Below are 27,793 nucleotides of genomic sequence, written 5' to 3' on the forward strand. Positions count from 1 at the left end.
CTTGGCTTAACACAAGATAAAGAATTTTTTAAAACTTTGCTGTAGAATTTTGATGATGGGTTTTTCACTCCCATTATGAAGTGAGCAGCAACTATCCCCCCAAAATAATGAGGGGTTTTTCTGAATGAAGGTAATTTTAAAGATAGATGGCCTTATTTGTGGATTAATTTTAATGCACTGCAGTGATTACAGTTTAAGTTAAACTCCTGATGGCCCCAGATGGAACTGGAACATCACAAGAGAGGGAGCTTGATGTAATGGTTAGAGCATTCTGCAAATCCTGACTCGTGTTTATTAGCTGTGCATTTTTAGGTAGTTCAATACTCTCTCAGAGTCCCCGTTAATAAGCTTTGATAATATTGGAGAAAAATCCATTTTGATATAGGATGGAATACTGGAAAGAAGGATGGATTTGGAATCACTGGGTTCAAATCCCAGCTTTACTAACTTACTACCTGTCACCTTAGGCTGACTCCTTTCTCAGACTTCTACTCCTCATTTGTAAAATAAGCAGAATTAAGTGACCTTTAGCCATCTCTTTCAGCTCTAAGTCTAGGATCCTATGACTCCCTGTCTCTGAGCCCCAGCTCCAGCCCTTTTTTTCCCCCTTATGTTTCTCTGCATTTATGGATCTAGGGCAGTGCCGTGTTGGTCCCAGTGCCTATGTCTCACAAGAGCTGATTGTTAAATTTTTAGTAATCATATACACCTTGGAAATCAGCGGATGTTATATATCAGGCATTGATTTATTGTTTTGATAGTTGTCAACACTTAAGAAAGTGACGGTGAAAATGTTAATAATGCAGGTGAAACTTAAAAATTTGTCTTGAGTACATTTTCCCCCCTATAAAGTCAGTTGTTAAACATTTACCAGCACATCACTGGTTTAGGGATGATATACTTATTCCTAGGGAGAAGATACTCCCTATCCAAGTTCACAATGAGAAAGAAGAGTCTCTGGACTCTTTTTTTAAAAGTTCAAAAATTCTCTTTTTTCTTCTCTTCACTCTCTTATCATTAATGACATAAATTAGGCTTGGCAGTCGTCATTCTCTCTCTCCCCCCCCCCCCCCCATTTATATAAACTGATGAGAACTGAAAGTGAATTATATGTCAGCAGCATGGGAGTTGCAGCTAGTAGGGCTGGCTTGGATGGTCAGTGGAAAATAGGGCAAAGAAAGCTGCTCTTTCACCCAAGTTGAGGAAGGAGCAAAGAAAAGAGAGAAGTGACTTGAGGTGACATCTAGCAGGCCATCCATCCACTTAGCTCTCAACAATCTTTTTTGAGAGGGTAAGGGCTCCATGGCAGGTCAAACCCCTCTACTACACAACTTCCTTATAGCTTGGCAAGATTAATTCTTTTGTCTCATCTTCTCTTTCCAACAAATCCCTGCAGGAATCAAAAGTCTTGGCAGATGGAAATACTTGGGAATCTGCCTAAATCCACACATCCAGAGGGTCTGGCTCCTCCTCCCAGCCGTTTTATTCTGTGGCTTTGACCAAAAAGCCATCACATTTTCATAATCTAAAACTCAGAGAAGAGTGGGGTTTTAGTCAGATTCCCCAGAGCTCCCCCAGCTCACCACAAAGAAATGTTGGGTCCCACTTGCTGATTAGCACGCTCAGGTGAAGACAATTTAATAAGTCACTGGAGAAACTCGGGGTCAAAGATATAAAATAAATTAAAAGCTTCATACATCTTCCCAATGTACAAAGGTCATCCATCATCAGCAACTTTCTACAGAAGATCGTTATCAATGACCAAAAAAGGAATTTCCTTTCCTGACAACTGGGCAAGAAAGACACCGGCGTTGGGATCTTTGAAGTTCCATCTCGGGTCACCCAGTCTCTGCTATATCCGTGAGTGTCTGAGTCAATTCAGCAAAAGTAGGGCGGCCCTCAGGTTTCTGTAAGAGGTCAGATAAGAAAACAGTCATCAGAAGATGCACTTTGACATAGGTTATAGACCTGCCTGGCAGGCAGACACAACCCCAAGCAGAAGAATCCATGCAAGAGGAGAGCCATCAGATTTGGCCGTAGGCTGAGCCTCTTCAGCACAGACATTAGTGTGGGAGTTAGTCACAAACACAAGCTAGTAAAAAGTGAAGGACTCTGTGTGTGTGTATGTGTGTGTGTGTGTGTTTTGTGTGTATGAGAGAGAGACAGAGACAGAAAGAGAGAGAGATAGAAACAGAAAGAGAAAGAGAGAAAGTGAGAGAGGAAGAAGATAAAGGAAGAGGAGAAGGGAGGGAGGGAGAGAGAAAGAAAGAGAAAATGAATTTTCTGGCAGCTGGAAAATGAAAGGAATACTTTCGCCTGTTTCACAGGATTGTTATATTCTAATGAAATAGCATATAGACAGAATTTTGCACACCTTGAAGCACTATATAAATAAATGCTAACTATATTCATATTATTACTTTTTGCTTTTTTTCAGTCACCTCTTCATGTGTATGATGTCCAAATATGAAAGCTTCAGGACACTAGGCCAAAAAAATTGGGGCAGAGGACAGGGGAAGGGTCATAGTCATGGGATAGTTTAAAGGTAAGCAGGCAACATAAGAACTGGGATATAAATGCAAGCCAAAAGAAAGACAGTCCTGTCCTCAAGGAGTGAGGACGCCAGCTCCCAGAAAAGCAGGGGAAGAAGCAGGTGCCAAAAGGAGGCACGTTGGCAAAATAATAACTACAACTGGGATGGAATGCAATATGGCAGGCTGGGGCCAGTCCTCCAAAAGGTTTAAAAACAACATCAGTATTCTCCACTGTTTGCTACCCAGAGGTTTTCTAAATCTAAATTAGTTCAGAATCTTTAGGTAGTATAGAAATAAAAGGTTATGGGATTTGGAAGAGAAAGATCCCTTCATTATGCTATTTTTTTAGGGTTTGCAGAGCACTCTGTATATTCTGTAATTGCATCCTCCCAATCAGCCTGTGGGGTTAGTGCTGCTTGTCCTTTGTAAATGAAGAAAACAAGACTCAGAAAGATCATTTCCCCTCTTCCCCTCTGCCATAACGGCTCCTCACTCATAGCAGACTAACAATAAAGGCTGAGCCATATATACACTAAGCTTTCATTCCATAGGAAACCTATATGAGAACAGTTAAGAGGGAAACTGTGCTGCTGATAAGAGACAGCCAATTACTTCAGAAGCAAGAGAGATCATAGAGAAAAATGGATGTGGTGGACGTTACATATAAATGTTACTTGATTATAGGTGACCTTTAGGATTTTTTTTCCAACTCAAAATTTATGGTGCCTTGAGCCTATTTCTAATTTATGTGATATATAATTTGTTTGTACATAATTGTTTGCATATCGTCTCACTTATTAAACTGAAAATTCCTTGAGAATAGGACCGTCTTTTGCTTTATATTTACTATTAGTACCTAAACCAGTGCTTGTCACATAGTAAGCATTTAATAGATATTTATTGACTGAATGACTGACTATAAACTTGGAGGCCTTGAAATCCAGGTAGGAGAGTTGGACTTGATAGAGGGATTATGGAGAGCCATGAAAAGTAGGCAGATGTGTGGGATTTTGTGGGGAATAAATCGGGGGTCATTGTAGGTTCTTGAGTTAAGCAAGTAAGATACTAAAAGTGAAATGTAAGGAAAAATTAGTTTGAGAAAAGCAGAATAGTATATATTGAAAGCTGGCTTTGTGTCAGAAAGACCTGGATTTAAATACAACCTTTAACACATATTAGTTTTGTCGCCTTCTTCTCAGCTCTCCCCAAGCGAAGGAGGTGTTAATCTGGGTTGGTAGAGGAATTTCCTTCTGGGGAGTTCAGGATACCAATGTACCCACATATCTGGTCTTTTAAAAAAAAAGAGAAAGAGAAAAGAAGGGGAGAATGGGGAGGAGGGAGGGAGTGGAGTTCAATAGCCCAGTGTTTGATTAAGTGGAAAACATTAATTACCTGTGAAAAAAATCTTTGATAAAAATCACTAGGAAAACTGAAAAGCAGTCTGGTGGAAATTGGAATTATTAGACTATAAAAAGGTTGGAAGAAAAGTAGATTATGTACCTCTCCCAGCTTTGGGTAGGAAATGCATTCTTAACCAGACAAGAGATAGAGGCAATTCAATTACAAAAGATAAAATAGATAACTGTGATTGTATGAAACTGAAAAACTACTTCACAGACAAAACCTAGAATAAGAAATGATGATATGGGGAGAGGGGAATTTTTATATCAAAATTTTATAATAAGGGTTTGGCAACCGATTATATAAATAATCAGTAAATCTACATAGAAGACTAATAGTCATTCTTCATTTGAGTGAGTAAGTGATTTAAGGTTATAAGCAGTTCTCAAAATAAGGAATTGGAAAGTATTCAGAACCATATAAAAGAATGTTCCAATCACTAACAAATCAAATCAAAATGACTGACGTTTCACCTCACAATTTCACAATTGCAAATTGACAGATTGCTCCCAAAATGACAACCGTTAACGTTGGAGGGATTGTAGAATGAAAAGATACACTAATACGTTGCTGGTGGAGCTGTGAAATAGTTCAACCATTTTGGAAATCATCTCGGAATTATGTAAACAAAGTGACTAAAACGTCCCTATTCTTTGAACCAAAGACTCCATTACTGGATTTATACTCCAAGGATTGCATTGATAGAAGAAAGTTACCATATACTTCAAAATATTTATAGTAATACTTTTTGTGATAGTAAAGAACTGGTAACCTATTAATTGGGGATTGACTAAACAAACTGTGGTATATAACCTAGTGGCATTTTAACTGTTCTGTAAAAAAACAAAAATGATATATATAATGAATACAGAAAAGCATGGAAAGATTGCTATGAACTGATGAAGAGTTAAGTAAACAGAACCAAGAAAACAATAATTATCCCTTCCACAATGTAACTTTTCCCATCTCAGTTTCAATGTATTGCAGGTCAATATAAAAAGTTAAGTAGCAAATTTGGGGCAATTTTGCAGCAGCCACAGATGACCCAAATTTTACATAAGGCATTGATTGTAAACACCCCATAAAAAGGAAAAATTAGATTTCTCTAGGAAGAAGAAAGACCAAAACTTTTTACTAGAATTTTCCAGATTTTGGGGATACTGTGCCCCTACTAACCCCCACAATGTAGAAGAGTAACTGTATACACAATAGCTACAAAAATGGAAATGGAAAGAAAAACCATGTAAAAAAATAATCAAAAGTAAGTGTAACAAAATTTTAAATATGAAGTATGACTCCAATGAAAATATATTAGAGAATAAGTCTAACCCAAGCTCTCATGGGATTTCAGGGAGTAGCTGACACCTTAAGGAGTGTGAACACTGAGAGAATTCACACAGTAGGTCAGAGTTGGAAAGGATCTCAAAGACTGCTACAGTATGCCTAACAAATTCCATCAGGTGATCTTCATCTCTCATAATCTCAAGACCCTCCTCCATTGTAGTTTTACTCCTCTGGACACTCTCCAGCTTATCAACAACATGCTGCCTAAAATGTGATCCCCCAAATAGAATATAATGCTGTTCTAATCAGGTTAGAATTCCTTTCCAGTGCCTGGATACTCTATATCTTTTAATGTCACATAAGATCATCTTAGGGTTTTGTTTTGTTTTGTTTTTTGGAGGTTTTTTGGCACACTGTTGACTCACATGGAGACTGCTATCCATTAAAAACCCCAGATCTTCCCCAGAGGAACTGCTGACTAATCACATATTATTTCATTTGATTCTACTATAAAAGAAATTTCCTTTTATAATATCAATAGTCACCGTCTAAATGACAAACTGATTGCTATGTATCTATTTTCCCATATCTATCATTTGGGTTTGAAGTTTCTTTTACTTTTCCTTCCTTCCTTTTCCCCTCCCTCTCTTCCTTTTCTTCTTCCTTTTCCTTTTATCCTCCTCTTCCGTCTTCTTGTCTTCTTCCTCTTTTTCTTTTCTTCTCTCCATTCCTCTCCCTCTTTCCCTTCTCTCATTCAGCTTTGGTTTTCTTTTCTTTCTTTTTTTTTGAATTTAGGAAGAGAAAGGACCTGCCAAAAGTATAAAGGAGTTTGCTGACAAGGGGAGGGTTGGGTTTGGGTGCTGGGTCGGTGTCCAGAAAGGGAAGATATTGGGGGCAGTGTTATGCCACAGTTCTCTTTTATTGTCCTGACTCAGTTTCCCTTATTATCCTGACCCAGTCCTGCCTAATGAATTGTTCTGCTCAACCATCTCTCCCTCCTAATCATGATGATCCAGATAAGGAGAAAGACCTTCTATCTTAGACATCATCAGAATGTTGGGTGCCTCTCCCCACCCTGTAATCCCAGTTGTCATTTGTCCCCCATCCCTCCCCTCACCTCTCAGAACCGGATTGTCAAAAGATCTCTCCCATGGTTTGGTCCCAGGGCTGAATGAGACTATTGTCTCCAAGAATCCAGCCCACAATGTGAGTTCTCAATGACATATATACACGTGGCTCAGACGCAGGGGGTAGAGCGAGGCAGGGGCAGAGTCAGGGTGCTGAGAGTGGGACAGACCCCAACAATCAGGTTCTGACAGGGTGAGGGGAGGCATAGGGGACAAACGATAATTGGGATTACAGGGTGGGGAGAGGCACCCAATATTCTGATAATGCCTAAGATAAAAGGTCTTTCTCCTTATCTGAATCATCATGATTAGGAGGGAGGGGTGAGCAGAACAATTAGGGAAACCGAGGCAGGACTAGGTGATAATGAGGGAAACTGAGTCAGGACAACAAAAGAGAACCGTGGTATAACATTAGTAAACCTATGGCTTTTAGGTTTAAGTTCAGCCTTTTAATGTCAGAAGTGACTCTGAAAGAGTCGTTCTGCTCTCATTTTGCTTCTGCCTGCTGCACTTTTTGGTAGCGAGAAGTGCCGCAAAAGTACTTTTTTACTTATAAAAACCAACACAGATGGAAAGTTATGTAAATGAAAACACTTGCTCTCCCTTTTCAAGGTGGAAATTTCAAGGCTTTCTACTCTGTTTCTGCCAACTGACCCTGTGTCTTTGGGCACATCATCTAACCTTTGTGAATCACAGGACCAGGGTTTCATGGGGAGAAAGGTCTGGAGACTGTCCAATCCAAGCTTCTTTGTTCTGTAATAATGGTTGCTGAGACACACACATATTAAGTGTTTACTTGCCCAAGGTTATACAGCAAATTAAGTGGAAGGACTTAAACCTGAATTCAACTTCTCAAAACCTCAAGTCAATGTCATTTATAACCAAGGTCACATTTATCCACTAGATGGGATTTTTTAAAGGAAAAACAGCCCACTGACCTTTGCAGAAGAAAGGACAATGCAAAATAGCAGATAAAGGATAAAGTAACATATCAAAGCACCCAGATGGGGCCATCACATAAGGTTCTATGAACCATATATGTGAAATAGACACTTTCTTCACTTTTACCAATGGGTTCTTGAGTCCATGTATGAAACAGTGCCAGAAGAGAGAACCTCTAGCCTAAGTTAGAAAGGGAAGAAAGGCAAACCTCATGCCAGCAGCTGTACATGACTTCATACACAATCATTGGAGCCAAAAGCGGACGATACAGCCGGAAGCCTTTGGAAATCGCTTCTATAACTTGTAAATTGGACTCCTTTGCAAAAGGCATCTTGCCCTCAGTAAAAACCTCCCACATCAGGATTCCTAAAATAAAATAAAATACAGAGAAAGGGAACAATTATTATTTTTTTTAATGTTGGCTTTCTGGAATGGACATGGGGAATAATGGAAAAGGGGCAATGAAAAGGTCAATAACAATTTATTTTTTAAAACACTAAAAAAAGTATCAAAATATATAAACATCCCTTTGACTTTTCCAGTTCTTGAGCAATAATCACGTAGTGCTAAAGATTAGAAAGAGGACAAAGTGGAGGTGAAAAATTGGAACAAGAGGTTTGGCAATTGTTAATGCTGTAAAGTTTCCCATGCATATATCCTGTAAATAAAAGGCTATTAAATAAAAAAAATAAATAAAATAAAATAAAAAAAAAAGAAAGTGGACAAAGTGGCCCTTAGTCTCTGAAAAGAATTGCAAATGGAAAGTCATCTGAATTAAAATTGAAATTAAAAGTCCTCTCCTTTCTCAGCAGGTCCGAAATGGCCCACCATGTTCCTTGAATGTGTGTATGTGTCCTAAGTAGCATCCGTGTCCCCACAAAGGTTACCATTGAGATTCTCCAGAAATGGCAGGGTTATATAGGCTACATTCCCATGATGGCAATCATTCATTCACCTAGCCCCACCAGCCAGAAAGTATAGGATTCAGTCCGCTTGACTGTGGTTAGGGGAAAGTACACAGTTGAGTTATTTTTCCCAAGTAGTTGACAACTGAGGCAGAAATGAAAGAACAATGACACTGGAGTCAAAAGATCTGAGCAGTGAAACCCATCCCTGGCAATGGCAACCTCAGGCAAATCATTCAGTCTCTCTGATTCTCATGAGGGAGCAGAAACAACTCAGGACTCAGCATCTGAAAGACTTGAGATCCAACACTTATTAGCTGTACAACCTTGCAAAAAATCAAAACCTCTCTGAATCTGTTTGTTTTTTTTTATCTGTAAAATGGGAAAAATAATATCTATAGTACTTACTTCAAAGGAAGTTTATGAGAAAGGAGCTAATGCATATGAGACACTTAGCAAACCTCAAAGTAAGCGTACATGTTCTCTCACATTTGTTCTCTTTTTTTCTCTCTGTGTGTATATATATATGTAGATACACACATGTATATATTTATGTGTGTATATACACACATGTGTGTATGTTTGCACTTTGGAAATTGAATATATTCAATATGGGAAGGAAAGAAGGATGGAAGGAATGAGAGAGAGAGAAAGGAGGGAGGGAGGGAAAGAAGAAAGGAAGGAGGGAGGGAGAGAAGGAAGTAGGAAAAAATGGAAGGAAAGAAGAGAGGGTGGAAGGAAGAAGGGAAGGAGGGAGGGAGGGAAGGAGATAGGAAAGGAGTGAGGGAAGGAGGAGGGAAAAAAGGGAAGGAGAAAGGAAGGAAGGGAGGAAATAGTACGTGCGAGGGGGTAGCATTTTAGACATTTTAACTCATTCAATCCTCACAAGAATTCTGTGAAGTAGGTGCTATAATTATCCCCATTTTACACTTAAGGAGACTGAGGTAGCTAGAAATCAAGTAATCTGCTCAGGTTACACAGCCCCTAAATGTCCAAAACCAGCTTCAATTTCAGGTCTGATTTCTGGTGTGTTCTACCAATATCAATAAGTAACTTATGTGTAATGTCTAGTCTCAGATAATTGTTTGATACATGGAGAGATTATATGGCTTTCCCATGCTCTGGTATGTGAAATGAGGCCTTCCTGATTCCAAGTCTAGGTCTCTACCTACACTGTCTGCTAACGCACTGTATAAATGTCAGTCATGACTTATATTATCTGTAAAATAAACACAAAAGTATTTGATTACATACCTCACAAGGTTAGGGTAAAGATCAAAGGAGATAATGAATTCAAAATATTTTGAAAACTATGGAGATTATATAAATGTCAGCTGTGGTTTTTACTTTCTCTCATACCCATTAAGAAAAGTATCCTTCCTATATGTACAAATATATTTTTATCAGGGTTTTTTGGGTGTGTGGTAGCAAAGAATTAGAAATTGAGGGGGATGTTCATTAATTGAGAGATGGCTAAAGAAGTCGTAGCATTTGCTTATGATGAAGTCGCACTATACTATAAGAAATAGGGAAATGTTGGTTTCAGAAAAACAAGGCGAGACCTATAGGAATAAACATAAATTGAAGTACAAAGAACAGGGAGATCATTGTACACAGTAACAGCAATGTTGTAATGATGATGACTGTAAAAGACTTCATCACTCTGATATGTACAATACTTATAAAGGACTCATGCTGAAAAAAAAAAAAAAAGTCAACTACCTCCAGAGAAAGAACTTAAATAGTCTGAATGCAAAATGAAGTATAATCTTCTCACTTTCTCCATTTTTCTTGCTTTTTTTTTGAAACAGCAAACGTGGAAATCTGTTTTGCATGATTTCACCTGTATTACTATATTGCTTGCCTTCTCAGTGAGTGAACGAGGGAGATGGGAGGCTGAGAGAGAATTTGGATTTGCAATTTAAAATTAAAAAATAAAAGAATGCTAAAAAATAAATAAATAATGAAATTTTATTTAAAAAGCAGCCTTTACCACTAAGGCACTATTGGTGGAGTTATAAACTGAACCAGCCATTCTGAAGAACAATCTGGAACTATGCCCAAAGGGCTATAAAACTGTGCATATCCTTTGATCTAGAAATACCACTGCTAGATCTGGGTCCCAAAGAGATCATAAAAAGGGAAAAGAATCCGTATGTACAAAAATATTTATAGTAGCTCTTTTTGTTGTGGCTAAGAATTGGAGATCAAAAGGATGCCCATCAATTGGGGAATGGCTAAACAAGGTGTGGCTTATGATTGTATGGGAATACTATTGTGCTATAAGAAATACAAAAAGAGGGTAGCTAGGTGGTTCAGTGGATAGAGCACAAGCCCTGAAGTCAGAAAGACCTGAGTTCAAATCTGACCTCAGACACTTAACACTTCCTAGCTGTGTGACTTTGGACAAGTCACTTAACCCCAATTGCCTCAGAGAAAAAAAGAAAAGAAAAGAAAGAAATACAAAAAGGATATTATATGAACTGATGCAAAGTGAAGCAAACAGAACTAGGAGAATGTTGTATGTAGTGATAGCAATATTGTTCAATGAAGAACTGTGAATAATTTAGCTATTCTCAGTAATATAATGATCCAAGACAATCTCAAAAGACTAATGATGAAGCATACTATCCACCTCCCGAGAAAGAATTGATATTGATTGAATGTAGATTGAAACATGCTATTTTTCACTTTCTTTCTTTCATTTATATGAGTCTTTTATTTTTTTTTAGTTTTTTATTAATCTCCTTATACCAAATGACTAATATGAAAGTGTTTTACATAACTGCATAAATGTAACCTATATCTGATTGTTTACTCTCGCAGAGAGAGGGGGAAGGAAGGGAGGAGTGGATAGAATATGGAACTCAAAATTTTAAATAAAAATGTTTATATATATATATATATATATATATATATATATATATAGGCCATGGCCAATGTGGGAAATCATCTTGCTTGACTATACATGTTTGTTTTTTGTTTTGTTTTTTTATTTTCAGTCATGAGAAAAAAAGTAGATTTTCACTAATTGCAAAAAATAAAATTTAATTTAAAGAGTTCTTTAGTATCCAGTACAGTGTTTGTTGTACACACAATAAATATTCAGTAACTGGTTGTTAATTACAGAGACTACTTAAAGACACTCCCAACAGGAATTTTTTAGTATTCACCTGAAGACTAACTTGGGGTTGTTGTTCTGTATACACAGGGGTGCAATCTCTTAGCTAAATTGTTGTCCAAAATGTTATTTCCTCACCTACAAAATGAAGGGTTTTGATTAAAGCTTCTGAAAATCCTTTCCATTTCTCATGTTCCGTGATTCTATTATTCAAGTGTCATCTGCTATTATCACTATATGTATAAATAGAGAAGAGCTTAAAAAGGTTGAGGTTACCTGCTTGATACTATTGGGGTTTGAACTTTTTTAATGTCTTTTCTTTGATCACAAACTCCATTCCTAACCATGGTCAGCCATTACATAAATGAAAGTCTTTAGGCACAAATGAGACTGGCCTGGACAGTATGAATGATTGAGTTCAGATCTACTGCTAATCTTGAAGAAAAAAAAAAATATATGTATATATGCTCTATTAAGGCTAGGTCTCTATGTATGATCACTTTCCTATATGAAGACCAGCATAAACATGTACATCACGTTTTATAATATGCATCTTACCTAAGACTCTATGCTATATCTTAAAGCTACCTAAATTCTACAAAATCTCAAGACAATGAATTAAATTTGGAGGTTCCATTTTATGAACAGAGGGCAATAAGTTTATGTTTCCTGGTGAACAATAGGAATATTTTACAAGTTTAAATGCTAGCTCTATTTACAAATTCATTAACTGATGAGGAAGTTTATTATGCAATAGCTACAGATGCCCTGGAATCAATTTTCTTTTCAAGAAAGTGGAGAAAAGCTGTCAAGGGGAAAGGGAAAGAGCGACTGTGTTTTTCAATTGGCAGACTCTTTGCTTTATTTTGAAATTTAAAGTTTTCATTAACTCGACTTGGAAAGGAAAATGTGCAATCTCATAAGCATGTACATTATAGAAGCCAACAAAGGCTGTTTGGATGTTTCATACCACACAGAGAAGATTTGAAAAGCCTCCATGAGAATCTTATCTTGCACTAAGAAACAAGGTGAATGGATAGTCCTAGTCTGTTTAGCAACCAAAGTCAAAACAGTTTCATCAAGTGAACTCACCAAATGACCAGACATCAGACTTGCTGCTGTATTTGTTGAAGTGAAAGACTTCGGGGGCTGACCACTTAACTGGGAACTTGGCACCTGAAGAGCTGATATATTCATCATTCAAAACATACCTATGATCACATGAATACAGATAAAACACATTAATTATGACAGGTTCCCCCCTTCCATTCAAATCCTCAGGGAACTTTAGATTGGCTATATAGCAAAATTCTTCTAAAAAGGAGTAAGACATAATCCTTTTATTTTTCCTATTTGAAATCTTTTTTAAAAATTTATTTAGTAGTTTATTTTCTCCCAGGTACATATAAAAACAAAAAGTTTTAAAAACTCTTGAATTCCATATTTTCTGCCTTTCTTTCCGCTTACACATACAACCTCCCTTGGGAAGGCAAACTGCTTAAGATAGATCATACAAGTATGCTCATACAACACATTTCCATATTGTGAAAGAAAACAGACTAAAAAAATCAAAATAAACTCAAGAAAAATGAAGAAAGCAAAAAAGGGGTGGTCATAATCCTTTAATACAAAGAAGTTTTGTGACTGTCTCTTCTTTTTATCCGTGTAGACACCATTTTGCTCCACACTTTACTAGTTAATGTCAGTATTTACGTTGTTTGGGTTTCACAAACCTATAGCAATTCCTCAGACACAAATCATCTGCCTAGACAGGTTAATCATCATAACGACTTACCTATTAAAATTTATATAACCAGAGAACCACACTCATTCTGAGAAAGTGGTGAGGGACTAAGGGTGCAGAATATGGTATACACAGTGAAATGTTATTGTTATATCAGCTTTATTTGACTGTTTTTCCCTGTTACAAGGGAGGGCTCAATGGTGGAGGCATATGTTGGGAAATGATTGTGGTAATAAAAACAAAAAGCATCGATAAAGCTTTTAAAAAACAGCATTCAAGTTTAGCAACCAGTTCTGAGAAAGGAAAAAAGACATGGGAACCAACTCTAAGCATCAAATTCATAAATACATTTTATCACAAAATGAATTTAAACTTTAAATTTTTTTTTTTTAATAGCCTTTTATTTACAGGATATATACATGGGTAACTTTACAGCATTAACAATTGCCAAACCTCTTGTTAAACTTTAAATTTTAAAAAGAATGAATTTAAAGGGTGTTTTAATGCTTTCTTTCTTTATTCAATTGTCAACATTGACATTTGCTACTTTCTCATTCATTATAATGAAAAAGGAAAAAATTATCATCTCCTTTGACAGAATTTTGGACTTGCTTCCAGGAAATGGATGAGTTCCTGGAAGACAGGGATTATCAGTCTGTAAAGCTTCAGATATTGATGCTTGGAAAATAAAGAAGATTAAACTGTTATCCTGCCACTGTCCCATTTCAAAAGTCCACACATGCACCAGAAACCCTTCTGGGCTATATAATATTTTTTGTCTTTCTTTATCTTTATGTCTTTCTCTGTGTGTATCTCTCTGTGTTTCCATTTCTTAATCTTTCTTTCATACAAAGAAAAACCAAATGCCTCATTATAAAGATGACAGAATGACCAGAATTATGGTCAGAAAATTAGTTAGAGGAGGAAACCTCAATCTAACACCTGGACTCAGTATGTGCACAGATATTTTCAGTTCCCCAGAACTGGGTCAACAGGAAACAAGAGCCACAAAAACAGCCCATAAAGCTAACTCTCTCTTAAGAGTACAAGACTGGTTGATAAAATGATCTTTCCCAGTCCACCACCTGTCCTTTGCTATCCTACTCATCTTTCAGGATGGGGTTCAAGAGCCCCATTCTATGGGAAGTCTTCCTGAATCCCTGAGTCTGTATCCATTAAATAGTCTTAATACTCCATTTTTATATAACAACTAGTCCATGTGCAATCCATATAGATAGGACAAAGTCTTTGTAATCTTTGTATTTTGTCCACAGGAGGCATATGAAGATTATTAACTTAACAAAGAACAAATCAACAAAAAGCAAAGTTTTAAAAAATGATGATTCTAGGTTCTTACATGTTCTATTACCTTGTCATTCCAAAGTCTGAAATTTTTACTATGAATGTGGCGCTCACCAAACAATTTCTGGCAGCCTGTGGAAAAAGGAGAAAGATTCACGGGCAAAATTCTACTCCAGCAAAACTTGTTCTACCGTACCTTCCTCTTCCCAGTTCATTTGTCCCCCTTCCTCCATTTTTCAGCCTCTACTCCCATGATCCATTAGTAGTGGCTCTTGTGAATGATAAAATAACCTCACTGATTATTGTTGTTCAATTATATCTAATTCTTCATGATGCCATTTGAGGTTTTCTTGGCAAAGATAACAAAATGGTTTGCTATTTTCTTCTTCAGCTCATTTAATGAGGAAATTGAGGCAAACAGAGTTAAGTGACTTGCTGAGATTCACACAACTAGTGAGTCTCTGAGGGTGGATTTAAACTCACAAAGATGAATCCTCCCGACTCCAGGTCCAGCAATCTGTGCGCTATGACACCATCTAGGTGCCTTCACCCAAATTTTAAACTGATGACGCTCTTCACTAAGATTTCTTGCTTTCTTAGAGAGTTAGCTGGGTCTCAGAGAATTTACTGGTTCATGATTGTGCAACTAATAAGTGTCAAATATAAAATCTGAATCTAGATCTTCCTTCCTCTAAGCCTATCACTTCAGCCTCTACAATGGTTGATACACCAAACCCAAGAAAGATTCACTTCCTCTAAGGTAAAACTTTTAATTACATACCATCATAAACTTAGCCATTTATCTTAGCATTATTTCTTGAGTATGTTAGACATAACTTACATTAACATAAAAGATATACTAAGAGATAAATGTTCTATGTCGAACAACTGGTCTCTGGTTGAATAGTTGTAGACAATTGCCTGAGTCAGAGAGTTAAAGAAACTTGTTATTAACTTTAATAACACTTTGAACACAAAGTACACACAAAGAGAATATCTGTGTACTTCAACTGGTCTTTGACTTAGTAGCCCTACCGAGGGTGTTGTCCAAAGTACTCGGAGGAAATATTTCTATGCATCTTCCTGCACCCACGCCCAGGACTTCACTATCCCATAATACTAAACATCCCCTCAGCTTTTCATTTTTATGCTTTAGTTCTCCAGGAACCCCTGATTTCATCTGCATAAATAATCACATTGTACTTTAGTAGGCAAGTCATCATGAGTGATCATATATATAGTTTTTTCTGCTGAGGCAATTGGGGTTAAGTGACTTGCCCAGGGTCACACAGCCAGGAAGTGTTAAGTGTCTGGGGTCAGAACTGAACTCAGGTCCTCCTGACTTCAGGGCTGGTGCTCTATCCACTGCACCAACTAGCTGCCTTGATCATATGTTTTTTTTTTTTTAATTGCCACCTAGGCACCAATTTTCAGGTGAGGAACCCCTCTATATTTAGCTAGCTGGTTTTCACGGGGTGAGTCCATCAGCAGAAAGCCCTGATTAAGAGTTATCAAACATATGTACTCTATGACCTTTAAGGCTTCAAGAACACAGGTTACTTCTACCTCACAAAAAGGCATTTTCTGTCCTAAAATATACTCTTGGCAAAGTTATGTTTAAAGGATTTATAATTCCAATTAAAATTAAGGTGATTTAGTGGAATGTAAGCTAGCTTGCTTTTACATTTTTATCTTTCATCCTACCATTCTTCCTGGCACATAATATGCATTTAATAAATGATTTCTTAATCAATCATTCAGTCAACAAGCCTTTATCAAGAACTTGTATGGTGCTAGGCACATGGGCCAGGATAAAATGAAAAATGAAAAGTCATACAGTTAGTATGCTCATTCAGAAAGGAAAAGGTGGGATAGAGTAGAATACAATAAATAAATATAAAATAGATACAAATACATACTGGAAGCTTTCCCAGGCTGGTAGGACCTTCCCAAGCTTGTCTCACACTGACATAGTCTTGCAGAACCCAAGATTCGATCCACACATTGGATAAAATACAAATGAAGCAAAAGAAAGTCTAACATCTTGAATAGTTAACAACACACACTTACTAAATCCCTGTGAATGAAGTTATTCCTTTCCAGGTACTCCATCCCTTCACATACATCCTGGCATATGCTCAGTAGCACCCCTCTCCTAAGTCTTCCTTGTCTCTGTCTGAGATAATGAAGCAGACAACCGTTTTCCATGAACTCGGTTACTATGTAGAGTGGCTTCTGTTGGATGCATACTCCATAAAGTTGTACTAGTCTTGGATGAGATAATTTCCTGTTCAAGAAATATGTTTTAAGAATTGAAATTTTATAACTCAACCATAATATAGATAGATAGGGTTAGGGGGTTTTGTCTTGTTTTGTTTTTTTGAAGGGAGAGTCTTTAAAAAGTGCTTTGAAATAATAGGAATAATTTGCATTTTCATCTTCTGAATGCTCTATTAACAAAACCTTACAACTTGACTTTAAAGATGGTAAAATAATTTTATTCTCTTTAACTAATTTAAGTTGGGTTTAAATATGACCAGAGTTATAGAACCGAGTTTTTTTCAGAATGTGAGATGAAATAGACAATCTCCACTAATCATTCCCCAGTGTTCCCCATACTCTTGGGATATAGTGAAATTCCAAATTAGCAGATAATTAAAACAATAATATTAATTATAATCTGAAAAATAATGACTGAGCAAGTACCAAATCAAGAAGTCACTGAGTGATGATGGGAAAGCCTGCTTGAGTTTAATATGTCTTCTAATCAGACTCATAATTAGCATGACTTTGACCTGGGTCCCTGAAATTTAGAGGATAAGGAGAGCATTTATATTCCTTTAGTTCAGTACTTCACTAGCTAAATAGAAAGCTAATATTTGTTATCCACGCCTTGTTCCTTCTCCCAGAAAAGTATTCCCACTGATGGCCTTGAAATATCCTCAAGTTACTGCCAACATCTCTCCTCGAGTTTGTTTTTGAAAGTTGGCTTGAGAACACATTTTATACTAGTTGCTTTGAGCAATAAAATGTTTCGTTATAACCATAAATAATCTAAAATGACATGTAGGGAGCTACATGTGAATAATCAAGAGTTGTTATATTATGTTGAATTTGCTTCGAAAAAACACAAATATCAAACTATGAAAAAAAAATAAAAAGGAAAAACCCACAAATATTTCAGCAACTTTGAGCTAATTCTGACCAACAAGACAAACATCTCAATAGATAAGAATGAAACAAAAATGTTCTTTCCATGAAAAATGAACTCGGTCATATTCCAACCATACAGGAAAGAATGGATTTGAGATCAAGTTGGTTTCTTTGTAGTTGTTCAGGAACCATGATCTCATCAGTCCAGAGAAATGATGCAGATCTTGTAACTCAGTGTCTTAGAGAGTTTGCCTAGAGGCACACTGAAAGAATCATTAAAAAGATGATTGGTTAACTTTTAGAAAAGGAACTGGTGATTACAAAGAGCCAGCTTGGCTTTATTAAGAACAGGTCATACCAGTCTAACTTGATTTCTTTAAAAAAAAAAAAACCAAGATTATTAAAATAATAGATGAAGGGAATTCCATGAACATAGTTTACCTCGAGTTAAAAATGATGTTATTCTTGTGAAAAAGATGGAGCATAGGCAGCTAGATAGAAAGCTAGATAGAAAGAAAGAAAGAAAGAAAAGAAAAGATAGAGTGTTGTGGATTAGATAATAATACAATCAGATGGGTTAGAAGATGGGTTAGAAACTGGCCTGGTTCAAAGATGGGTAAAATTCATTGTCAATATGTCCAATGGAATATATGGATTTATACTTGACCCTGTACAGTTTAACACTTTTTAACAATGACTTAGATAAAATCTTAGATGATATTCTCATCAAAGTTACAAAGTTAGCTAACAAAGTCAGGCTCTAAAATCATCTTGACAAGTTAGAACATTGAGATAAATATAACAAGATAAAATTAAGGAGGAAGAAATACAAGTTTTGCACAAGGGTACAAAAAGTCAACTTCACAAGTATAAGAGAAGAACATAATTAGTTGGTTTTAAAAAGATCTAGAGATCTTATTGGAGAGCAAGTTTAATATGAGTCGCTAATGTATTGTTACAGTCAAAAAGACTATTCCTAGAAGCTTGGTCCCCCTTAATGTAGCTGAAGAATTTTCTCTTGACATTGAACTAAAAACTGATTTTTTCTAATTGGCTAAGAACTCCAACCACAGATTCCTCTCATTTTCCCATAATCTTTTTTTTTTTTTTTTTTACTTTTCATGTATTTTTTCCTATACCTGCTGAATTGTTCACATGAACTATAAGATAAAGGTTGACTTACATGATGGTTAGAACTGAGTCTGGGAAGATAGAGGAAGAAAATAGCTACCCATGACCCTACAACAGCAATAGACCAGAGATGCCTTTCTCACATCCCTGGGAAACATATGGATGTGTGTATTATTTATCTATATATACATATATGCATGTGTGTATATATCTTTCTATAGAAATATATACTTAGAAATATTCGTGTATATACACATATATACATATTAAAAATAAAGCAGTCATGGAGCAGAAGTGACAGTGGATTCTGGAAGTCAATTCTGAAGTTCAAACTCTTCCATGCCCTAATAAACCAGAAAGGCTTCCATTATGATCCCAGCTATGTTGTTAGTCTGGCTGACAACAACTGGCCACGGCAATTCATAAAGATATTCTCTTCATGAAGATACAACTAAAAAGATAATCCACCATTACCTATAATGATTATTGCAATGACCTTTTGAAGTAGTCAAGCAAATCATTCATCTGTTAGGGACAAGTCAGTTTGATTCTGTCACCTGCAAAAGATGAATTATGTCTTCCCAATTACCACAGGCCCCACATTCTTTCTTTGATTAACTTTTCAACATTTTCCTGGGCATTATATATACTTACATCATCACTTTAGCTTCTTCAATGAAGTCATCTTCTGACATGGCTCCTTCATTGATGGCCTTAATAGCCACTAGGACTTGGGATTTCCATTTACCTAAATGGACCACACCAAACTGGCCTTTCCCAACCTCCTTTATAAAAGTCAACTCAGATTGATCAATCTTCCATTTCTCTGGAAAAACAAAACCTATATGTTACTTAGGGAAAATGGCAGAGAATCATAGATTATCAAAACTGGAAGGGATCTTAGAGAATATCCAGCCCAAACTTTCCGTTTTACAGATGGAGATGCCGAAGAGCTAAGAAATGGCTTAATCAGTGAACAATATCCACAGTGAATTTTTTTGTTGTTGTTAAGGTGGAATATTTTCACTCAAAAGAATATTCATATTTTCTAGGAAAAAAATGTTATTTTTCTGAACTTCATGTGCTTGACATTTTAGTGTTCAAAAGGACAGACAAAAGAGGAAACTCTTTCCTAGTATTCCTTCCAATTAAATTGTCAAATGTTCTTGCTTGCATAGAAGTACAAAAACAACTCTTTTAAGGGTTTTTTATTTCTTTGAGAAAATTTCCTCCAGCAGGGGGCCACATTTCCCATTCTTTCTAATTCAAATCGATCAAGCACCAACGTTTGTGTAGAATTGTCATACAATATTTTGCTCTTTGGTCCGTTCATCAATTTCATTTCTGGGCACAGGCAGAGATGTCATTTGTTTCTATGCAAATGATCATTTTTATGGGAGAGAAAGATGGCTCTGATATGCTAGAGAAGCACTTAAATGATACACTTACAATAATCTTATCTAATATTAATACTATCCTTCTTAAAAAAAAAATTTTGCTGGCAGAACCAGGAGATCATTATATATGACAACACCAAGACTACATGGTGATCAATTCTCTCTTCACCAATGAGATGACTCAAACCAGTTCCACTAGTTCAGTGATGAAGAGATCCATCTACACCCAGGGAGAGGACCATGAGAACTGAGTGTGGACCACAACATAGCATTCTCACTCTCTCTGTTGTTATCTGCTTGCATTTTGTTTTCTTTCTCAGTTTTTCTTTTGCTTCTTTCTTGGTCTGATTTTTCTCTTATGCAGCAAGATAACTGCATAAATATGTGTGTGTGTATGTATATATGTATATTATATATATATATATCTATACATATATATATATATTGGATTTAACATGTTTTTCAACATATTTAACGACATATTGGACTACCTGTCAGCTAGGACAGAGGGGGAAGGAGGGGAAAATTTGGAACAAAAGGTTTTGCAAGGGTCAATGTTGGAAAAATTACCCATGCATATGTTTTGTAAATAAATAAATAAATGAAATTTTTGCTGGCTTGCAAACTGAAGCATAGCCAGTGTGGTTTTGTATGAAGTTCAACTCTAACCTATAGTTTGGAAGGTGTGATTTTTTTTTTTGGTTTTTTTTTTTTTTGTTTGTTTTTTTTGGCAGAGGGAGAGATGGTGGGGGAAAGAAAGTTGCTCTTATTATTTCACTTTTCAAAGAAAATAAAATTTTTCTTTCCAAGGAATAACTTTTGGGATTTCTAAATATCACATTTCCCAGAAACTAACCAAGTTGGATTATTAATGTTTCACCTAACAGCAGTCAGGAAGAAGGATAATCTAGAAATTCCATGCTTAGCAGATTATCTTCAGCTGATCTCTCTTGGGTAGTAACCCAAGAAATCCAACTATTCAAATAATAGCTGGTAGAACAATGGGTAGAGTCATAGACCTGGAGTTCCAAAATCTGAGTTTAAATGTGGCCTCAGACACTTACTAGCTTTGTAAACTTGGGCAAGTCACTTAACCTCTGTTTATTTCTTCATTTTTAAAATGGGAAAAATAAGAGCACTTATCTCTGAGGAGCAAATGCTGTGTAAATGTTAGTTATTATTACTCTTTCAACTGTACATTGTTTTATAGTAAGCAAACGAGGTACTAGAAATGGAAATTCTTTACTAGGTCTACTATTTTATTACAACAGAATCTCAAACTTTACCATAGCTAAAACCAGCTGTTGCTGGCAAGCAATTTCCCATGGGACCAACTGGATACCGGAGACGAGTAATGAGCCCTAAAAAGGAAAAGAAGTTAGAGTTATATTCCTAAATTTCAAACCTACTTATTAGATTAGAGGAGAAAATTAAACACTAATCCCATACTCGAGTATAATTGAATTTCAGACATTTTCCTTATCAACACATGAGAACAACATTTGAAAATTATAAGTTGCTCCAAATTTGGTCTCTCCTCAATTCCCTAACTTCCATTCTGTCCTCTTCATTCCCTACAGAATACTTTGCTTCCCATTTTATTGAGAAGGATGAGAACATCCCGTCTTTCCAACTTTTCTTTGATCTCATCACTCTTCCAATCAAAAACCTTCAATGCCTTTCCATTGAGTATTGAATCAAATATAAATTCCTTATCCTAGCTTTCAAGGCCCTCTATACCCTGATTTGAATCTACTTCTCTAGTCTTATTCATAATTTTTTCCTTTCATATATTCTACAGTCTAACCAAAATGGATTACTCTATTCTCTTGTTCTTATTTTTTCCTTTGGCCCTTTAATTATTCTGTCCAGACCCCGAACCTGAATATATATTCATCTTCATTTCTTCCCATCGAATAGGGATAAGGGAAAAGGGTCTTCTTTCAAGACCCTATTCAGATGCCACCTCCATAAAGTTTTCCTTGAATTGGCCTCCCTTCCCATTCTCTCTCAAAAGTGATCTCTCCTTCCTCCTTCTTACAATTCCTCATAAAACTTTGTGCTCCTCCTTTGTAGTTATATTCTGCCTATTATTTTAATTATTTTTTGTAATATCACTGCCTCACCCTTCACTAGATTTTAAGCTTATTAAAGACAAACACTGTATTATATTTCATCTCAGTATCCTAACATACCTATATGATAGGCATTTAATCTATATTAGTTGAATTGAATTGAATTTCTCTTCTGTTTGTAAATATGTTCTATTCTGTCTTAATTATATATTTTTAATCGTCACAATTGTTTGATTATGTTGACTCTTTAAGCTATAAAGTTCTATCCTTTTTTCCTTTTACTACCAAACTTCTTTAAAAAGTAGTCTATTCTTTACAAGCTAATTGTACAATATTTCAGGGTCTGATTCTTTTTATACAGCAAAATAATGTTTTGGTCATGTATACTTATTGTGTATCTAATTTATATTTTAATGTATTTAACATCTACTGGTCATCCTGTCATCTAGGGGAGGGGGTGGGGGGTAAGAGGTGAAAAATTGGAACAAGAGGTTTGGCAATTGTTAACGCTGTAAAGTTACCCATGCATATAACCTGTAAATAAAAGGCTATTAAATAAAAAATTTTTAAAAAAAGTAGTCTATTCATATTCAACACATATAGGAATGCTTGCCATCTAGGGTGGGGGTGGAGGGTGGGAGGGAAAAATCAGAAGTGAGTGCAAGGGATAATGTTGTAAAAAAGTTACCCTGGCATGGGTTCTGTTAATAAAAAGTTATTATAATAATAAAAAAGTAGTCTATTAATTTTTTTTTAAAAAAGTAGTCTATAATCAGTGAATGTTTCTTCTCCGCTTATTTCATTCCTCAATATTCAGCAAGCTGATTTCATCACTCTATGGAAATTTTCTCTCTAATGTTATTGTTGACCTAATTGTCAAATTCAATAACTGTTTTTCAGTTCCTATTTTCCTTGAACTCTAAGAAGCATTTGATACTGGTGATTACTCCCACCCTTTCTTTGAAAGTCTTACTTTTTTTTTTGATGCCCTTAGATTTCTTCCTTCCTAACTGACAGTGTTGGGTTTTTTTTTTTTTCTCTTCTTTGATGATTGTTTTCTCCCCTGTCTCTTAAATATGGACATCCACTAAAATCCTAACCTCAATATCCTTTTCTCCTTTACACTTTCTCTGTGATCTCATCCCCTCTATCACATCATCTGTCACCTCTACTCAGATATGTCTTAAATCTATTTATCTCTGTCTCTGATCTCTCTCTTCTCCTGGGTGCTAATTTCAAATTTCTACTTAGATATTTTGCTGACTTTTCAATGTCCAAAGTTGAACTTACATCTTTCCCCCCAAACAGTAACTTGACAACTTTTCTATTTCTGTATTCGATACCTATCATGGTCCCAGTCACCACCATCCCCAAAATGTGACTCTCTTCTTTCTATTAACCTCTATAGAACTTTATTTATTATGGCACTTATTAATCCTTCCTTTTATTGTAGTTATTTGTGCAACTCTTATTTCCCTATTAGACTGAAATCTTCTCGAGGACAGGAACTATTTTTTATTCCTAATTATTGTTTCTGTAGAGTTGTTAAGCCTCAGCCTTGTCTGGTAAGCCTGAGAACTTAGAGTAGACTAAGTTAATAGCAAATAAGAGTATGGTTATAATAACTCTGAAAACACTCTGAGAAAAACTCAAAAATAAATACTGAAAGCTAAGAAAAATCAATCACTTCTTCCATTACCTTCATCATTTTCATTGAAAATGGGGATATCTAAATTCTAGAGATTTTTAGGATGCCATTTAACTTTCCCATTGTGATTGTGATTTTAAATCTCAATTTAAACTGAGATGTTTCCTTGTAATGGCATAAATAAAAATCCCACTAATTCCTCCTAAAGAAGGTTGTGAATTTAATTCAAAGAGAGTAGAACAGAGAAGTTAGAAACCTGAGCCCCTCTGCACAGGAGAGTTAGGTGAAAGGACCCTGGATGAAAAGCAGAGTGATGTAGTTGTTACCAAGAGGAGTAAAAAGGTAGGATGTGAAAATGTCTCTTTGGGGATATTAATATGAGAAGGCCCCTTCCCCATCCCTATTTTCATCCCATCCCTATTGCAAGACCATAGTTCTAAATCTTCTATATTGGTGGGAAATCAGAAAATATTTGATAGATGGTTTTTTTTATTGTTTTTTAATTGTTTTGTTTAATTGTTTAAGATCCAGAATATTTTTACTCCTGACTAGTGTTTAAAAGCACCAATTGGACATGTTTATTTAAAAATAACAACAGCAGCAAAAAGGTTAGTATCAGGCTAATTTCATTCCTTTTACAAAGGAGTTTAATCTAATAATGAGCCAACTGTTTGGCTGTTCTGCCTCCCTTGAAATTTCTGAATGTTGTTGTTGATGGTGATGGTGAATATTTTACCTGCTGCATTGTGCTGATGATACTGAATCAGTTCTGGTATTGATGAGAAAAGGTGTCTTTCAGTCACATAGCACTGCCCCGAATCATGATTTTTTATCTGATAATGCTTAATGGGCACCACATCACTCCTGTGACCAAAGAAGCAATAGTTAGCTATAGAAATAAAATGACTATGGTATTAAATCATCATAATACTGTTCCATCCTAAAAACTCATTTATCAACATTAACTAGCCAATTAAAATAAATACATTCTTGGGCTTAAAGAAAGCATGATCATTATAGACTATAAAGTTGATCTGAGACAGGAAAAAAATGGTTTTGAGTTCTGCTTTTCATACTTATTGAGTGTATGACTATATAGGTAAATCAATTAGTGCCTCAGGCAACTTTCTAACACTATAAATTTCAGAGAAAGTTCTGATCTACCTTGATAGAGGGAATTTCCCCATAAGATTGTCCCTACACCAGTGGTTCCCATTTAGTAGTTTTTGAACCACTTTGGGATGATCTAAAAATTCTCTGTTGGTGTCTAAAGTAATCACCCAATTATGTTATCAATATATTTTTCCTCTGTGACAATAAGCACGTGCATATTTGAAAAATTATAAGTTGTATCTGCAGCAGTTTAAAACCATTATGAACTGTGCAAAATGATTTTCTGTGGTTGTGTAGATTAATATCACATCAAACTCTGACTGCTTCTGATGAAGTATAACACGTTCTTGTAGTTTCTCAAACTGTCATCAAATTGTTTTCAAACCGTCATAAAGAGTCAACATTTGATCACAGACACATGTGAATAACTTCATTTGTGTTCTGTACAGAGGAGCTTCCTCATTTCCCTCTATTAATCTGTAATCACAGCTCATCAGATCTGTAAACACTGATCAAGATGCTGCAAACATTCATTTATCATTTTATAGTTAGTGTTTTCATGATTATAGTTACAACAAAATTTTGTACTTTCTGCTTAGAATTATATAATATAAATTTTAATTTCGAGCTTTTTTGGGCAAAAACTTATTATTGTAATTTTGTAAGCTATTATATATTTATATGTTATCAGGATCTAATTTATTTAATTTATCCTATGAATAAATCTAAAAGAATATTACAAATAGTATATTAAATTACTTGCAGAGATTTACAATTTTTTTTGTTATTGTTGAAGGGGTTCAAGATACAAAACACTAGTACCTGAACAAATCACCTTGCATCATTCCAAGAGAAGTCCTCTGGGCATTTCATTTGAAGTCTCAGTTTCCCTAGCAGGTAGTAAGTACTCACTACATATTCTAGAATTCTAGAATCTATATGATATGCTTACCCTTTAGTTAGCTTTCATTGCAATTTTATTTTGATTCTTACAAAGTTTTCATATAGAAATGTCTACAAAAATGGTACAATAACGGCCTCAGAGATAATTTAGTCCAGAAGCTCTTCATCTGGAGTCTGTGAACTTGTTTTTCAAAAAATATTTTTAAAACTATATTTTTGTACAGTTTTCTTGATATTTTTGATAATGTATAATTAGGTTCCTTTATAATCCTGTGTATTTTATTGCCTGCATTTAGAAATGTTCTAAAAAGGAATCCCTAGGCTTCACCAAGTTGTCAAATGGGCAACTGACACAAAGAAGGCTAAGAACCTTTGCTCTAGTCCAAACTCCTTAGTTTTACAAAAGAATAACCTGTTTCTTAGAGAGATGAACTGATACCCAAATTTTCTTACTTTTCCTAATCCAGCATTCTGCCCCCTCCATTATGCTCTTCTAAGTGCTTTCTTTGTAATTTTTATCTTACTACTAGCATACACCAATAATAATTCTTCCCAAAGCATCCTAGGTTTATAGTGACTGACCTTCTATTTCTTGAGTACACAGAGATGGTGTAAGCTCCCAAACGTCTGGAATCTCTGACAATAAATGCACCCTCTTTGGACTGCAAAACAATTCATTCAACATGAAAGCTTAATGTTTTTATTGGCATAAAGAAAAATCAACAAAGGAGTCAAGAGGGTTGTGTCAAAGGAAGGGTGTTCACCCAGAATTCAGTATCATTATTTGGAAGGAACAGCTCCTACAAAATGTTGCAAAGCTTTCTGGGTTCTGTTCTAGGAGCATTTAAAACACAAAATATAACAAGTATGAAATGAGTATCCAGTTAGCCTATGAGTTGAGAGAGCTATCTAGCCTAGTACAAAGGTTCTCAAATGTTGGTGGTTGTTCTTTAGCTACAGAGACTGAATGCTTTGCTATAAATAATCCAAGACATACAATTCCAAGAGATTTGTGGAGAGAGCCATCTGCATCCAGGGAGAGGACTATAGGGACTGAATGTGGATCACAAGATAGGATTTCCATCTTTTTGTTGTTGTTTGATTGCTTTTAAATTTTTTTTCCCTTTTTTGATCTGATTTTTCTTGTGCAGCATGGTAAATGTGAAAATATGTTTAGGAGAATTGGACATATTTAATATATATTGGATTACTTGCTATCTAGGGGAGGGAATAGGGGAAAGTCAGGGAGAAAAAAATTTGAAATGCAAGATTTTGCAAGGCTGAATGTTAAAAACTACCTTTGTATATATTTTGGGGGGAAAAGCTATTTTAAAAAAGAATTGCATATGTTTAACTTATATTAGATTACTTGCTGTTTAGGGGAAGGGAAGGAGAAAAATTCGAAACACAAGGTTTTCAAGGGTGAATGTTGAAAACTATCTTTGCATGTATTTTGAAAATAGAAAAAAACTATTATTTAAAAAAAAAAAAGAATCAAGGGATAGTAAGTAATGAATTTGGAGCAAGGTAGGATCCCTGACTTCTAAACCTATTCTCTAGGTCTTGGGATTGTTCCATCTTTCCCTTCCCTCAGTCATATTGCCCCTTCATCTTTTTTTACTTTCCCAGGGACCACAGTAGAGAAAGTGGTTTTGTCTTCCCCACATAGATATTTCCCAAAGGCAAACAGTCAGAAGTATATGGAAGAGGAAGAACAGAGTCGGGGCAGATGAGATGGCACTCAAACAGAGGGAGGTTTGCAAGCATTTTGGAATGCAATCTCCTCGTCAGAAGAATTATTTCATCTGTTGAGTTTGTTTCCCCATCTCTTAGCACTGTACAGTAGTAGCTACTTTAAAAAATGCTTATTGATTACCTGATTGAATGCAGTTCAGAAGGATGTTTGGGTTTTTAGGATTCTGAGTTGCAAGTACAAAAAGAGGTAAATTTATGGTGAACATTATAGTAGATAGTTTCTAGCTTGTAGTTTTAAATGGATATGTGCCAAATCCA

At 35.7% G+C, this 27,793-nt stretch overlaps 1 protein-coding gene across 1 annotated transcript in view; it reads right to left on the reverse strand.

Moving 5' to 3' along the window:
- Positions 1 to 1,080: 1,080 nt before the first annotated feature.
- TXK (TXK tyrosine kinase) overlaps positions 1,081 to 27,793 on the reverse strand; it is a 38,579-nt gene continuing 11,866 nt past the window's right edge. Inside the window, exons 6-14 of the mRNA XM_023506769.2 lie at positions 26,363 to 26,442; positions 24,501 to 24,628; positions 21,328 to 21,402; positions 19,299 to 19,470; positions 16,431 to 16,647; positions 14,428 to 14,492; positions 12,407 to 12,525; positions 7,497 to 7,654; positions 1,081 to 1,907 (exon numbers count right to left, since the gene is read on the reverse strand). Of these exons, the coding sequence (XP_023362537.1) occupies positions 1,839 to 1,907; positions 7,497 to 7,654; positions 12,407 to 12,525; positions 14,428 to 14,492; positions 16,431 to 16,647; positions 19,299 to 19,470; positions 21,328 to 21,402; positions 24,501 to 24,628; positions 26,363 to 26,442 (1,083 nt within the window). The 3' untranslated portion in view covers positions 1,081 to 1,838. The remainder of the gene's footprint in view (positions 1,908 to 7,496; positions 7,655 to 12,406; positions 12,526 to 14,427; positions 14,493 to 16,430; positions 16,648 to 19,298; positions 19,471 to 21,327; positions 21,403 to 24,500; positions 24,629 to 26,362; positions 26,443 to 27,793) is intronic.

This window comes from Sarcophilus harrisii, chromosome 6, assembly GCF_902635505.1.
Source record: "Sarcophilus harrisii chromosome 6, mSarHar1.11, whole genome shotgun sequence".
Taxonomy (NCBI): domain Eukaryota; kingdom Metazoa; phylum Chordata; class Mammalia; order Dasyuromorphia; family Dasyuridae; genus Sarcophilus; species Sarcophilus harrisii.